The 16,488-nt window shown below is 37.3% G+C and overlaps 1 protein-coding gene across 7 annotated transcripts in view; it reads right to left on the bottom strand.

The window, feature by feature from the left end:
- The window catches only part of LIN52 (lin-52 DREAM MuvB core complex component), a 114,928-nt gene extending 98,580 nt beyond the window's left edge, over positions 1-16,348 (bottom strand). For 3 of the 7 annotated variants that reach the window (XM_044924746.2, XM_025295230.3, XR_003112235.3), the window contains exons 1-6: positions 15,978-16,348; positions 11,063-11,150; positions 10,886-10,960; positions 10,136-10,173; positions 6,737-6,803; positions 4,220-4,303 (exon numbers count right to left, since the gene is read on the bottom strand). In XM_044924746.2, the coding sequence (XP_044780681.1) occupies positions 4,220-4,303; positions 6,737-6,803; positions 10,136-10,173; positions 10,886-10,960; positions 11,063-11,150 (352 nt within the window). In that variant the 5' untranslated portion in view covers positions 15,978-16,348. The remainder of the gene's footprint in view (positions 1-4,219; positions 4,304-6,736; positions 6,804-10,135; positions 10,174-10,885; positions 10,961-11,062; positions 11,151-15,977) is intronic. The other 4 variants (XM_025295233.3, XM_006053856.4, XM_025295232.3 and 1 more) reach the window with 4 other exon arrangements.
- Between the last annotated feature and the right edge of the window lie 140 nt (positions 16,349-16,488).

The raw sequence follows: 16,488 nt of genomic DNA on the forward strand, positions 1-16,488 counted from the left end.
TGTTAAGGAATCTGAATTTTATTGTATGGGTAATGAAATACTACTAATGACTTATGAGTAAAGGACAAACAGAAAGCAGACGCTACTTTAGAAAAATTAACCTCGTATTGGTAAACAAGATGGACTGATATGAGGTAGCTGAGACACAAGGAGGGTAGTTAGAAGGTGACTACAATAGTTTGGTAAAACAAGAAGGACACAGAACTCAGATGGAAGTAACAGAAATGGAATTTTTCATACAGTAAAGGTAGTTTTTTATAATTCTATGTATTTCATGGGAATTTCACATAAATTAACTACCCATATAAAGTCTGAGGACCCCAATCATGAAAAGCTATAAATATCTACATAAAACATTATTGCATTCTAAAACCTGGACACCAAAAGGGTTATCTGAGATATAATCACGTACTAAATCAAGAGGCAGGGTTCATCTTCCAAAAGATACAATCTAGTTGCTATTAGCCCTAGAAGGTTCACATTTTTTCTATACTAACACTTAACAATGCTCCAGGGAAGTGACAAACAATCATGTTTTGAGGACAAATTTTTTTTGCATTTTTTTTCTTTCCATCATCTTTATCAGTTACAGATATTTGCATGAAAACAGGATCAGGGGTCCTTGGGGATTCATCAGTTCGTATTGCTTATTTTTCATCCATGTCATCCTCTCAATTAATGCAGGAAGGAGGATTGAGATATCGAAACACCAGATTAGGGTGTCAAGTAAATGTCAACCCCTAGAGTAGATGAATAATCTGTAAGGACAAAAAGGATCTTGTTTTTATGCAAATACCCTATACACAATAAAACAAAGAGGTTATAGCCAAGAAATCCACTACATATCAATGTGATTCTTACCAATTCTAAATTAAAAAACTATTTTCTGCATGTCAACTAATTATTATGATCAGGGAAAATGACAATCAGTTAGCAAAACACTGCTACAGAAATTGAAAGAAAGCTGTATTTTGAACTAGAAAATTATTTCGAGAAATCTCAGCTGTGCTCATAGAACTCATCTGGCAGAAACAAGCATTTCTACAGCATAATTTTGGTTCCCTGCTTAAGGTCACTGAGTTAGGTGACTTCAAACCCCTACCTCCAAAGCCTTAAGTTTTAGAAATAATAAATACTTAATTAATAATATTGATGATCTTAGCTGTGTGGAATAAAAACTGAAACAAACCACACCAAGTTTCTGTTTTTGTGCAAAGACATTAAAATAGATTTACTGATGCTCAGAGAACCAACTCGTTATCCTAAAAACTGATAAAAAATCATTTATCCAGTAAGAACAGCATTCAAGGTAATAAATAATGAAGAGTTGGTTAAGATAAAGTTCTTCACAGAAAAATCCTAGCTAATAAGGAATGATAGAATTAGTGTAATACCATTTCACAGCTTATAACAAAATAGTGAATCTAGGCAGTTTTCAATGGCTGCTAAAACTCTGGTTATAAGGCTGATAGAGAATTTTATGAGTAACAGATCAGGCAAACAATACCTTTACCAATGAATTAATCTTAACATCACAGAGATCGAGACAAGCAGACAGGATGTACCCTTCTGAAGGATGTGTACAACACCATTTATGAAATATTCTTGTCAAAATAAAAATAAAAATCAATCCTGTATCTGTATGAGCTTCTAAATCTAATTACTGGGAAATAAAAAGGGATAGATGGACATATTAAGCACTACCACAGGGATAAAAGGAACAAAATCCAGAATGGGGAAAATTCCACAGAAAAAGTAACAATAATAAATGGCAAAGGAAAATAATAGGGAGGTGGAACTATGCCAGATTAAAAGAAACTTAAGAGACATATGAATCAAATATAGTACCTTACTTAAATCCTGATTCAAACCAACCAACTATATAAAGACAATTATGAGTGAACCAGGGAAATATGAATTCTGATTGGCTATCTGATGATATTAAACAAGTCTGTTAAAATTCTTTAGGCATAATTAATAGAATCACAATTATACTTAAGAAAAAAAAAAGGAAAGAAACTCCTTGTCTTTTGGACTCACATATGAAGTTATTTAGTAGTGAGACAATACGATGCCTGAGATTTGCTTTAATTATGTAGGTTGGCAGAGGTTGAAATAGATTGGCCAGATGCTAACTATAAAACCAAGTCATCAGTATATAACGTCAATATTCTACTTTCTCTCCTTTGGTATATGTTTGAAATTTTTCATAATAAAAAGTAGAGAAAAAAATACTTCATTATCTTTCTCAGCAGGAAAATAGGAAAAGAAAAACTAATCAGAGGGAATATAGTAATTTCATCTACAACTAACTAGAGACAACACTGTTGATAAATACATTCAGTAATATAGCATCTTTTTGATATAAGCATAAAATTTTCTCTCTTTTTTGAAAAAATTTTATGTCATAAGAAAAACTGACATAGATAAAGGATTGATCACTGTGATCATTACAGCATGTATTATCCAGAGCTAGAAACAGAATCAAGTTCTACACTGTATAAGTCTCGCATTTATGAATTTAATAATCATGGGGTTTTCATTATAAACCCTTGAGGTCTGTGACATACATGGTAAAGAGTAATTCTGCCAAGACAAGCTTCAGTCACAAGAAAAATGACTAGTATACAGAGGAGTTAGGCAACAAGTGCACATTGCAGACCACCTAGCAACCGTGTCTCAGAGCAGTCTGTGGCTCTCTGCTCCTTGATTCATAAAGTGACTTTAAAATGTTTTCTTGGGAAACAAACGTCAACTGCTAATGATAGTAATGGAAATAAAGAAAACAAAAACAGGACTAAGGAAGTGCTATTAGTCGAAAATTGGTAGTTTTAAATTAAATTTTAAAGTGAAATGTTGAATTGGTAGTAAAATCAATGATGTGGACAAATCCACTGCATGTTCTATAAACGAGAAACAATTTGTTAAACTGCTGTTGGGAATTACATTAATCAGTACAACACAGTTTTGAAGAAAGTTATAAGCTACAGTAGTCTCTCAAAATTGTGCATTTATCAAGGTCTGAGGAAGTACCTACCCAATGAGAACAAAGTTCTAACATTCTATGTTGAGTATTTCTTTCAATTACAAAGTGAAAATCTTCTACAATTCCTTTTACAGTTTTATAATGAACAGAGTATGGAAAGAGATATAGTTAAAAATCATTTTAAACTAAAAGACTGGAGAGCAGACAGGAATACAGAATTTTAAAAGCATTACTCATACTGGCAGATTACATTCTTGGTGTGTTACAATACCCTTCCTTTGGGGAAGCAATCCTCCCCAAATGCATTCCACATGATCTAAGTCAGACTTACTGTTCCAATCTGCATGTGCACCCTGGCCCCAGGCTGGCCCATCTCAGTGCTCTATGCTACCTGGCTAAAGGACTTGGTTCCAGGAAAGGTATGTAAGCCAAGATGGAATAGTCAGAGGCCCCCCCAGGACCTTTTCTGGGGAATTTTCAGAAAACATCTTCTTTCTTTTGGGATTACAAGATTTAAAGACATATAAACTGGAGCTCCTATTGGTCACCTTCCTGAGTGCAAGGTCAAAGAATAATAATAATGCATGAGTGAAGCAGAACTCTGAGATGTAAAACAAAAGCAAGAACAAGAGCACATTCCTAAGACATCACTAAGCGTCATGGATCTGGGGAGGGATGGACTGGGAGTATGGGGTTAGCAGGTGCAAACTATTACACTTAGAATGGATAAACAAGGTCCTATTATATAGCACAGGGGACTATACTGAATATCCTGTGATAAACCATAATGAAAAAATATAAAAAAGAATGTATATATGAGTATAACTGAGTCACTTTGCTGTACAGCAGAAATTAACACAACATTGTAAATCAACTCTACATCAATAAAAAGTAAGTAAGAGTCAAGGATCAAGATATGCTCAAAACTATTTCTACTCCTAGAATTTTGATTTATGTGAATAAAATCCTTTTGCTTAAGCTAGTTTGATTGGACATTCTATCACTTAACACTCAAAGAGTTTCCAATATACTTTCACTGTACAGAGAAAAATAACTTGCAACCTAGTAAACTCGGTAATTATTCCAGCTCACTCTATCGTAAAAGGCTTACTTCATAGATTACAGTGGCTTCTTACCTTTAGAACACCTAAAAAAGATACTTCTTGAATTATGCCCGAACGCATCATGAAATACACAGGATGGCCCCTAAATAAATGTGATCTGGGTACTCACACTCATCCAGCCCCAACTGATAGGCCAGGTTCTGAAGGCCTCGTACCTTCTCCATCAAGTTAGCTGTGGTGAGGCTCCCCAGTTCTGAAACAGAATCATTCACTTCAATACCATTTCTTTCTTTCTTTCTAGTAACAACTCACATGGGTTGAAAACCCTTGCTATAAAAGTTTTCAAACATAATTACTACTGAGTAAAGAGAACATGGATCCATATCTCTTCTTATCCACTCACTCACCCTAAACACACAGACATACAAATCAGTGAATTTTTCCACCACTGCAAATGCCTCATATGAACTTACCCACTTAATGAGAAGACAGTTAGCATAAATACAATAGCAATTACGTGTTTTATCCTGAGGATCCTTTTATATCATTCGCTTTGCCTATCATACAAGATGAATACACTAATATGGAACCTCATGATCAGACACAGCATTGAGAAAGCCTACAGACAGATCTTTGACTTGCAGTATGGACACTATCTCCACCGTCATTCACAAGTTCTCACTGGTCCAGCTGGTACTTCCCAGGTGAAAAGAAAGTGAGTGTGAAAGTCACTCAGTCATGTCCAACTCTTTGCAACCCCATGGACTATACAGTTCATGTAATTCGCCAAGCCAGAATACTGGAGTGGGTAGCTGTTTCCAACCTAGGTAGATCTTCCCAACACAGGGATTGAACTCAGGTTTCCCACATTACAGGCGGATTCTTTACTTGCTGACCACCAGGGAAGCCCAAGAATATTGGAGTGGGTAGCCTATCCCTTCTTTAGGGGATATTCCCAACCTACCCAGGAATAGACCCAGGATCTCCTACATTGCAGGCGGATTCTTCACCAGCTGAGCTACCAGGGAAGCCCTTCCCAGGTGCAATCCCTAGGTCAGGAAGATCTTCTGGAGTAGGAAATGGTAACCTGCTCCAATATTCTTGACTGGAAAATTCCATCGACAGAGGAGCCTGGCAGGCTACAGTTCATGGGGTCTCAAAGAGTTATACATGACTGAGCATACATACACAATATTTCAATCAACAATAAAATAGCAATGATACACTAAATAAAATAGTGATAAAAAGTAAATAAGAGTCAAGGATCAAGATATGCTCAAAGCTATTTCTACTCCTAGAATTTTTATTTATGTGAATAAAATCCTTTTGCTTAAGCTAGTTTGATTTGACATTCCATCACTTAAAACTCTAACAGTTTCCAATATACTTGCACTGTACAGAGAAAAATATATATAACCTAGTAAACTCAGTAGTTATTCCAGCACACTCTACCATAAAAGGCATACTTTGTTTAGGAAAAAAAGACTAAATATTAATCCAAACTCTTCCGTCAAATCAAATGCCTATAAAAATTGTTAAAGTTTACCAGAAAAGAAGACAGTAGACTTAAAGTAAAAACTTACTTTCCGAGATTTGCATTTAAATAGCACCCAATTACTTTTAGGTTTAAAACATAAGTCAGTCTGCATAAAATACAATGCTCTGATCCTTTACTAAAACTTTGAAGTTTCCTTAGAAAATACATGCTGATGGAATATTATATAAATGTCTGTTTGGAACATTAAAGCAATGAACCTGAGATGCCCTTGAGACTTAATTTTCCCCTGGCTGGAGGAGGGGATCTGCTTTTAAGTATTTCACGCAGAACAATGAATTACTTCTGAGATCAAATAGAGGTGTTATTTTCTGCAACTTATCATGCCACAATTATTGTCTATATCTGGCATAAGTAGACTTTCTCGATCTGTTCAGCTGCTTAAATAGCTTAAGAATCCCAGATTTTCTACCTTAACTTCAGTCTATTACTTCACTACCATCATGAATCTTACCACTAGAAGGATGATAAAAAATTAAATAAAGTAGAGCAAAATCAAGGAAAATTAATGTTTTTTAATTTAAATTTCTACTTTGTGGTTGAGTTCCAAGTCATTTATCAAATATTCACTACTTACAGTATTCTTTGTTGGAGAAACTGATGAGACAGAAAGAACTAAAAGACAGGTCTTAACCCACTCCACGGTTGTCAATTAATAGTACTGGCAACAATAGATGGCAGTAAATCCTAAATAAGCCACTTGTGTTATAGCAATAACAGACTAGTCTTAAAAAAATCAGAGTTTAAATTTTAACTCTTTCTAATAAACCTTGGTTTAAGTTAACCTCTGAAACTTAGATATCATACTTAACTCAAAGAACCTTTATGAGAATTAGAATGAGAAACTTTACATGAGAGCTTCTGATTAACTCTGAGCATCATACAAAATAAAGTTAATATTACAGGAACTTAGCAGCAGCAGCAATCATGATTGAGTCTTGAATTGGTAAGATTTCTACACATGAAAAAGTAGAGAAGGGCATTTAGATATGAAAAACATGAGTATGATGGCTAAACAGGCAATTTGAAGCCAAGAATACTTGTAAGGGAATAGTGAGAGAAAAACTGTTAAGGTGGTATGTGGAGGAACAAATGTCAGGTCAAAAGTTAAAGGTCACCAGCACTGCTTACCTTTCAACATGTCGATGTCATCACGTTCTATTTCAGCCATCCATTTGGGTGGAGAGCTAGTAATAGGCTGTCAGAAAATAATATATCCATTAAGACAAATGCAAAGTATGAAGAGACCCTACTCTTCTTTCTTATAAGAAAAAGAGCTTTTCACACAGCTGTCTGACTCTGAAACTCCATGGCCTATAGCCCACCAGGCTCCTTTGTCCATGGAATTATCCAGGCAAGAATACTGGAGTAGGTAGCTATTCCCTTCTCCAGGGGAGCTTCTCAACCCAGGGATCAAACCTGGGTGTTCCACATTGCAGGCAGATTCTTTACCACCTGAGCCACCAGGGAAACCCTTGAAAACATTGGCAAATTGTAATTTCAAATACCCAGACTTCTCCAGGTTCAGATATGGCCTACACAGAAAACCCTTACAAAACAATACTCTTCATCTTTAAAAGCTGGTTTTAAAGAAATGATCTTAGAAAATTAGGTCTGACTACTGTTACTGCTATATGTATAACAGATTGGTATAGTTATTGGTATAACTTATTGGAAAGAAACTACTGGAAATTCATGACTACTGAAAGCCTCCAAGTGAACTGTTTGAAACAATAATCAGGAAGTAACATTTGCTGACAGAGGAGAAGATTTTCAAAGAAGAACCAAGAATAAGAAAATCTTCAATCTGAAAAAGAGAATACTGGAATGCTCATCACTTAAAATTTCATTTTATTGTAAATGTTATAGAAAACTTTAGAATTTTAAGTTTCTTCTCATTCCTGATAGTGAACTTACAAAATATCAAAGAGAGCTCATTCTTAGAACATCTTTGGCATAACAGCCTTCAATCCAGGCTACACATGAGAACCAGCTGCATAACTTTAAAAATATACAAATAACTAGGCCATAACCCAGATGCACTGATTCAGAATATCAGAGTGTGGGAGAGGGTCCAGTGGGAAGAACTGAGCAAGGGGCATTACATATCTATTTTTTAAAAGCTCCACAGCTGGTATATGAACAATTTTGATGAGATTTCCCTTCAACTTTGAGCCCTTTTCCTTTTCTTAAACTGAAGTATAACTGACACATACCATTATATTAGTTTTGGGTGCACAGCATAATAATTCAGTATTTGTGAATATCGGGAAATGACTGCCACAAGAAGTTGAGTTGACATTCATCACCATATATGGCTACAAAAGTTTTTTTCTTATAATGAGTGAGCTACCAGGGAAGCCCTAAGATCTCTTAGCAACTTTCAAACAGGCAATACAGTATTATTAACTACAGTTATATTATTAACTGTAGTTACTATGCTGTATATTATATCTCCAGGACTCATTTATGCTTTTCTTTTTCAAAAAAATTCACTTTTACTTGGTACTATGTGATAAGTAAAACACTTCACATGCATCATGTCATTTATTTTCCAAATCAACCCTATGAAAAAGGTATTATTATCCTCCTCATTTTACAAATTAAAAAAACAACAGATGTTTAGGAAGATTATAAATCACTTCCCTCAAGTCATAGAGCTACTGGAACCATGATTCAAAACCCATGAAGTCTGAGTTCCAAAACCACTACTCTACCTTCCTTAAAGGTTTTAGGTCAAATTCACCTCTTTTACCCCTAGTAGGGAATCAGAATATTCCAGGAGATCTTAACCTGAGGCCCTGGGATGGCCCTGAACCCCTAGAAACAAAACTCAATACGTATGTACATACTTCTAGGGAAAAGGTATAGATATTTCATCAGATTTTCAAAATACACCATGCTCTAATAAAAGTTTTAAAAACCACTTATTTATGTTTACAATTCAAAGAAGTTAGTTGTAACAAATATAATTAACTAAACTAAAAATTCAGTATGAATGAGAATTTATGAAAACTAAATCAAATCTTTCTATTTAATCTACTAGACAAAAGTTGATCTAATACTAGCTACAGTGTATTGCTTATTAGTTCTTGGTACTATGCAAAGCATTTTATATGCATTATGCCATTTTATACTAAGAAGCCTATGAGACAGTATTAGATGAGAAAACTAAGGCTCAAAAATGTTAGGAAACTTGCTCAGGTCACAGATAGTGAAATAACAGATTCAGGATTCAAATCCAAGTGTATCTGCCTTCAAAACCCTATGCTACCCTTCACTCACGCTCAGGGCTTCCTATATGTTAAAGTCACACACTCCAGCTTTCATACAACCCTACCTTCTGAAAAAATAAAAGAAGCTACAAAAAGGTCCCTTTGAACAAATATGTTCATGGACCCTGAAAGCCACAGGCCTTAATATTTAACTCAGTATCTTTAACCCTAAGTTAACCTTTAACCTAATGAGTAAAGAATATTAAGCATATGGTAAGGTACTAAGAGAGTTAATTACAAATCCCTAATCTATTAATAGGAACAGCATGAGCTTTGGAATCAGATCTCTGCTCAAATCCTAGCCTGTCACTCACTAGGACTTGGGCAAGTAACTTAACATCTAAGCTTCTCTGCTAGTCAGTGCTTCTAACTTTGGGCACAAACGCTTCTAAGTATGTATAATAAGCATGGATGCTAATAAGTAGACTTATATATTCAAAGCCTGGTTTTGCCATATATAGCCTATAATCTTGGGTAAACTACTTAACATCTTTGTGCCTATCTGTCTGTAAAGTATGGATAATAATAGTACCTATACATCATATGGGTTTTTGTTTGTTTCCTGGCCACATCACACAGCTTGCAGGATCTTAGTTTCCCAACCAGGGTCTGAACTTAGGGCCAGGACCGTGAAAGCACTGAGACCTAACGACCGGACTGCCAGGGAAATCCCCCTCATATGGTTTGGTAAAGACTAAATAATGTACATAAAGTGCTTAGAACAGTGCCTGGCATATGGTACACATCGTGTACATGCTAGCTAACATAATCATCCTATCTTCCTGGTTGTGGGAATACATAAGAGAACATATCTAGAGCATCCAGCGCAATGCCTGCTGCCCCAGGAAATGGAAAAGTTGTGGCTATACTCAATGTCTTTCTTCAGTTTCTGATGAGCCACTGAGAAACTCCTCCAGGGAGGTATAAGTTAAAGTCATAATGCATCACATAAACAAAAGAGAAACACTTCAAAATCATAGTTTGGGCCAAAAGAATATTGGCATTACATTAGCTATTTCAATTGCTTTACCTTAACAACTTTTAAGCTGAGAGAAGAGGCTAATAGCCAAAGGTCAAAATATCAAAATAGAGCATTAACATCATTAACATGGCGATGATATAAACAGACTTTCAGGGTTGTAGTTACAAAACACTATGAAGGCAAAAACATTATTCTTGAAAATAAAGAAATTAAAAGATACTTGAGATTTTACCCAGAAGCAAAAAGTTGGAAAAACTTCATTATGTTACTTACACTTTTGAAGGAAGCTGCAAATTCAGCAACACCTGGTACTAAAAAGAAAAAACAGAACATTAATCATTCAGTATTGGCTAGTATGTAAGGAAATGGGCACTCCCATACACAGTCACCCTCTTTCATGTGCACAAAGATAGACATTGTGAAATTGTTTGTAATATCAAAACTTGGATATTATTAGGTTTCCAAATAGGGTATGAGTTCATAAGCTATAGTAAATCTAGACAATAAAATTAAAAAATGAAATAAATCTATACCTATCAACATGGAAATATCCATTGATAAATTACTAGGCATTAAATTAAGTTAAGCTGTAGATCACTAATCATACAACCTCATAACAAAACAAAGCAAAAAAACTCTATATACTTTAAAATATTTATTTGCTTACTTGTGTAAGCGTTAAAAAAAATACAAAAGTTCTGTACTGAACTACAACAGCAGTTAACTTTATCAGCACTTAAGGAGGCAAGGAATTACTTGATACATTTCATATTGTCTGAGTTATTACAGATATAGCTTTTAAAAATAATTTTTTAAAAGTTCTCTATCATTTCCTGAGTCACACTATGCTCTGAAAGAACTGAACTACTAAACAGCTATTCTTACTACCAAACCACAGAATTCAGTCTCTTCCTCTGAAATAAAATTATAATCATTACAGTTAAATGATAACTCTTCAAAAATGTTCCTCAAAGTAGCACTGGTTTTCCCATCTATTTTGATATAAAGAAACCAAAAACTTACATTGTTCTGGCCAAAGGTCTGGTGAGGCCCGGTCAAGTTTTTCAAAACTTAGCAAAGATGCTTCTAGATCTGTCCCTAGAACAAAACACCCAGATAAGCCAAGAAGGAACAAAACACATTATTTTACATGTTATGACATATCAATCTCAAAGAACATAAACTGAAACACTCACTTACCTGGACGTCTAGAGATTTGAGTTCTATGATTACTGATGCTACTGAGCCATGATGTTACACAAATAAACGATTTCCTTACTCTCCCCATCTTTAAAAAGGGAAACAATATTTTAGTAGGGTGTTGGGAAAAATGAATGTTCAAAACCACCTGTATCTTTACTCGTGTGTATGTATAAGTGTCTGTGTGTGTATTAAGTTGTTCAGTTGTGTCTGACTCTTTGTGACACTATGGACTGTAGCCCCCGCAGGCTCCTCTGTCCAAGGAACTCTCCAGGCAAGAATACTAGAGTGGGTTGCCATTCCCTTCTCCAGGGAATCTTCCAGAGCCAGGGCTCAAACCCGGGTCTCCTACATTTCAGGAGGATTTTTTACCACATGAACCACCAGGGAAGCCCATCTTTACTCATACTCAGACTCTCCTTCCAGTCACTGAAGTCCCTGCTATCAGAAAAGACAAACTCCTCTGCTCAGGCTCTGGATTCCACCTTCTCTTGCTTTGTCAAAGACATCCTGAATAATCTATTGCACAACCAGTTTCTACCCTCTCTATTGGCTCATACTCAACAAGTAAGTCTGCTCTGGAATTTACCTTCTTTGAAGAAACTCTTGACCCCACGACTTCCTCACTACTTCAAGGCAAAAGTTTTTCAGCTGTCCATCCTGTTGTCTCCTCTTCCTCACCTCACAGTCTTTCTTTAGCCTACCACAAACTACATGCATGGAAACAGCTGTCACGGAGGTCACTGATGACCTGTGTTGCTAAATCCAGTGGTCACTTCTCTGTTCTCTCTTATGTGACCCCTTTGCAGCATCCACTCACTGACCACTCTCCTTCAAACACTCCAGCTTCTACAAAACCACTATGCTGGTTCTTCTCCTTCCTCACCGATTCCTTCAGTCTCCCCTTCCACTCAGGGCCCACCCCAGGCTGGCTTCACTCTCGACTGAAAGTCTCCCAAGGAAATCTCATCTAGTCCCATACCCTTTACCACCATTTATATGCCAAGGACTCCATATTTCTATTTCCAGCCCCAATATTTTCCCAAACTTCAGAGTTATATATCTAAGTGGCTATGTGACATCTCTATTAACATATGTGAAAAACCATAATCCCTATCTTCTCCATCTCAGTAAACAGCACCACCATCAACTCCAGTTCTCAATCCAAAAACCCAGGGGTCATCCTTCATGCCTCCCTTTCTTTCATCCTTCCATTACCAATCTATTTGTAAATCCAGTAGTTTCTACCTAAAACACACTCTGAAATTTCATTAATTAACCAAGGAACTATCGCTTCTCTCCTGGACCACTTCAATAGGCTCTTACCAGTCTCCCTGCTCCCATTCTTACTACTCTCCAAAAAGTTAAATGTCAATCAGTTCAAGCCACTCTCCAGCTTAAAAGACTTCTTCCCAGCTAAATTCATGAATGCATACCTATTGTGACCTATAAAATCCTATATGACCCAGCCCCTGCCTAATTTTTTGACACCATTTCTTCTCCACTCTTGCCCTGGAACACAGAAGGTGTTTAATATTAACAACAACAGTTAACATTTGTTGAGTACATACTTTATGCTCAGTATACTAATTAGCTGCATAAAGTAGCTAATTTAATGATACAAACAGTGGTTCTTAACATGTTCTGGGTAAGCCAAATTTTTGAAAATCTGAAAAAAAAAAGCTATGAACTCACCCCCCAGAAAATGTACATATTTATAAAATCTTTCAACATGTCCTTTTCTCTAAACAAAATTTCCTCCCAATAGTCTAAGGAACTCCCAAGTTCACAGCAGGATTATCTACAATAGCCAAGACATGGGAACAACCTAAATGTTCACTGATGGATAAAGGAAGTTTGAAAATACACACACACACACAAATGGAATATTATTCAGCCATATATAAATGAGGAAATCCTGTCACTTGTGACAACCTATATGGACCCTGAAGGCATTATGATAAATGAAATAAAACAAATATAGTATGACCTCACTTATGAGTGCAATCTAAAACAAGCAAACTGACAAACTCACAGAAAAAGAGATCATATTCATGGTTATTAGAAGTTGGGGGTAAGAAGAGGGGTAATTAGAGGAAAGTGGTCAAAAGGTACAAACTTTAGGTTACAAGGTAAATAAGTATTAGGGGTGTAATGATGACTATAGCTAACACTGCTGTATGACAGACACGAAAGTTAAAAGAGTAAATCCTAAGTGTTTTCATCAAAAGGAGGAAAAATTTTGCCTTTATTCTTCTTTCCTTTTTATTGTACTACTGTGAGAAGATGGATGTTAGCTGAACCAATTATTTACTCTAAGGAAATTTCCATTGGCATTCTAATCGGTAAAGAACTCAACTCTAAAAAACTGCCTTAACTAGATACATGAAACACAAAATTCCAATTTTCAAATTTCCAAGGAATGCTACTTATGGAAAGTTCAAGCTTAACAAAAATAAACTTATTGAGGGTAGGATTCAATAACCAATAAGCATGACCTTATGATACATGACCACAGTCTGGGGCATAACCTGACTCTACTGTGTTATTCTCATACATTAAGTAATAAATGACTTAGATTTCAATTTTCTCCTTTTCAAGGAGGTCCCAGCAAATTAAGCATTAAAAAGAGAAACAGTAAAAGATCTAAACTTTTTTTCATAGCAAGATAACTTTAATTAAATCTTATAGACAGAAACAGGTGGAACTCTAAAAATAGAAGTGAGAGAGCTAGGCAGTAGTATATTTTAGGATAAGACACTTATTTAGATGCAAAATTTAAGTTCACAGTGCTTAACCTGTTTTTGTCAGATTAAAAAGATTAGAGGGAAAAGGATAAAGCTATGCAAAAGATGAGCATGAAAACTTTTAAAGTCAAGCGTGCCAATAGAGAGAGTGGATACGGTTAAAAGGCAAAAGGAAAAAAAATACATTTCTAATATTCTTCCTGGCCAAAGGAAGGAAAAGAAATTGAGAGAAGGGAAAATCAAACATAAGGAACAAAAATATAAAGACAACTTAGTAATAAGCTAAAAATTTTCATAGCCATTACTTCTATCACTTGGCTGACTTTTTTTCAACTGTGGTAAAATATACATAACACATACCATTTTAGCCAGTATTAAGTGTACAGTTCAGTGGCATTAAGTACATTTAGACTGCTTTGCAACCGTTGTCACCATCCATTGCTACAACTCTTTTATGTTCCCAATCTGAAAGTCTACACCCAAACAACTCCATATTCCCTGGGCTAACTTTTTAAATGCTCTTTATTTTTTCCCTGGCCAAAAAAAAAAAAAACCATTTCATTTTTAACAAGAGAGCACTCAGGCAGGATCAAGAATCTCTTTTGACTTTCAGTACCCATAATTTCTTATACAGTATGTGGTTGCTTGTCACAGTAGTTTAGTAGCTAAATCATGTCCAGCTCTTTGCAACCCCATGGACGGGAGCCTGCCAGGCTCCCGTCCATGGGATTTCCCAGGCAAGCATACTGGAGCGTGTTGCCATCTCCTTCTCCAGGGGATCTTCCTGACCCAGGGACCCATGTCTCCTGCATTGGCAGGTGGATTCTTTACTGCTGAGCCACCAGGGAAGCCCCATACAGTATGAACCCATGCTCAAAAACCTTAAAATATTATTTAAGCATATATCTAATCATTCTTTCAATAAACATGAATTGAAGACTTACTGCTTGCCAGTAGGCGAGGCACTGTGGTAAGCCCTGAGATCCAACTACCAACGAAACAGACTTGGAATTTTCAATCTGGACTGAAAGGGGCAAACTTAACATAATAAACTATTCTGTCGATGAAGGTACTGAGAAAGTGAATAATGGTGAAGAGGAGCAAGTCCAGATACTGTGTTCTGTGAAAGCCTCTCTGGGAAGTGACATTTAAATGAGACCTGAAACTGCCAAAGTGTTTACATGTTTGATTAATCTTCTCTCACAATGCACCTAGTAAAACGCCTTTCATAAAGTAGGATCTCAGTATAGCTTTTCTGGCCACAAGTTCCTCATTCCTGAAATGAACTTTCAAGATTCCTTCCAAACACAAAATGAGAGAAAACTACATATCAGTGAAATGGACGTGGGGATGGAATAGTCGAAGCAAAAACAGTTCAGAAATGACTGCAAAACCTTAATCCTAAAACAGAACGGAGAGCAAAAGCCTGAGGGTATAACAAAACCACTCAATTGCTATCTGAGATGAGTTGCATCTTAGACAACATAAACAGAAATCGTTCAATCACTCAGCCTTAAGAAACAATTCATAAAGCAGAAACAAGAGAGGTAGAGACGTGTACATGACTACGCTCAACAGCTCAGTTCTCTTTTCCTCGGGACTCACAGCTAGAGACCGAGAGGGTCTCCTGCTTCCCTAGCTGCCAGGGCAACGGTCCCAATCTAAGGAGACAGGAGAGAATTATTTTACTCTTGTGGTTCAATCCCGGGGTGAGGTCAGCCACTAACCCTAGCTAGCGCTTAAGAGAATCAAAAAATCGTTCCAGATGCTCAAAGAGAAAAGAACCGACCTTTTTCAGTGAGGCGCCCGGAGGGGAAAGCTATACTAAGGCGCCTCCTTTCCTCATCAGTATCTCTTCCTCGGCCATCAGCCTCACCCAAATGAGGCTAAAGGAGTACCAGGGCGACCCTCGTCCTTTTGCCCAGAAAAGGTCCCAAGCGGGCGCCTCCTCCATCTGCCTGGTACACTGAGAAGAAACCAGGCACCTCTGGAGCCGCTGTGAAGAACCGGCGAGCTTAAGAAGCAGCCACATCGCTTAGAAAAGAAGTGGAAGGGAAAGGAGAAGAGCCCACGAAAGAAATGTAAATTCGAGTGGCAGATGGAAACGGAAGTTTCCAGCAGAGGGCAGAAGGATGTGGCAGGCGAAAGGTCTCTAAGCCGGTTCTTACCGTCCGTGGGAGACGCCATCTTCCAACCCATGTCACGTGACGTGGCCAACCGTCGGCGGGAAAGCTTGGATCCGTAAGCCACGCCCCCAAAGAGAAACCCTACCCTCAAACCCAGGAGCCGGGTTCGTCTCCCCGCCCCTATAGGGACAATCTTTACATAGACCCGCCCCCCGGTGCTAGCCACACCTCCCCTCGCGCAGTGGATGAGGCGGAGCTACTGCAAAAAGTCTTGATGGAACTTATTTACTTCCCTCAGTGAGTGGGCGGGGCCGCAGTTGTGCCTTTGGCCAATCGCAGCCCCGGATTCGGGGGCGTCTTCCTCATGTGCTCGATATAGAACCCCGAGAGTCGCTCCGTGTCTTCCCTACACCTCTGCCAACAGAATTTGTTGAGGTAGAGCACGGCGAGAGCGCTATCACTTCTGACCAATCGTATTCCCCCAGGGCTGGGATTGAGGGGCGGAGTCAGTCGTTAGGGCGAGTAATTGGCTAGGGGAGATTGTCCTTTCCGC

This window comes from Bubalus bubalis, chromosome 11, assembly GCF_019923935.1.
Source record: "Bubalus bubalis isolate 160015118507 breed Murrah chromosome 11, NDDB_SH_1, whole genome shotgun sequence".
In the NCBI taxonomy this organism is placed as follows: Eukaryota; Metazoa; Chordata; class Mammalia; order Artiodactyla; family Bovidae; genus Bubalus; species Bubalus bubalis.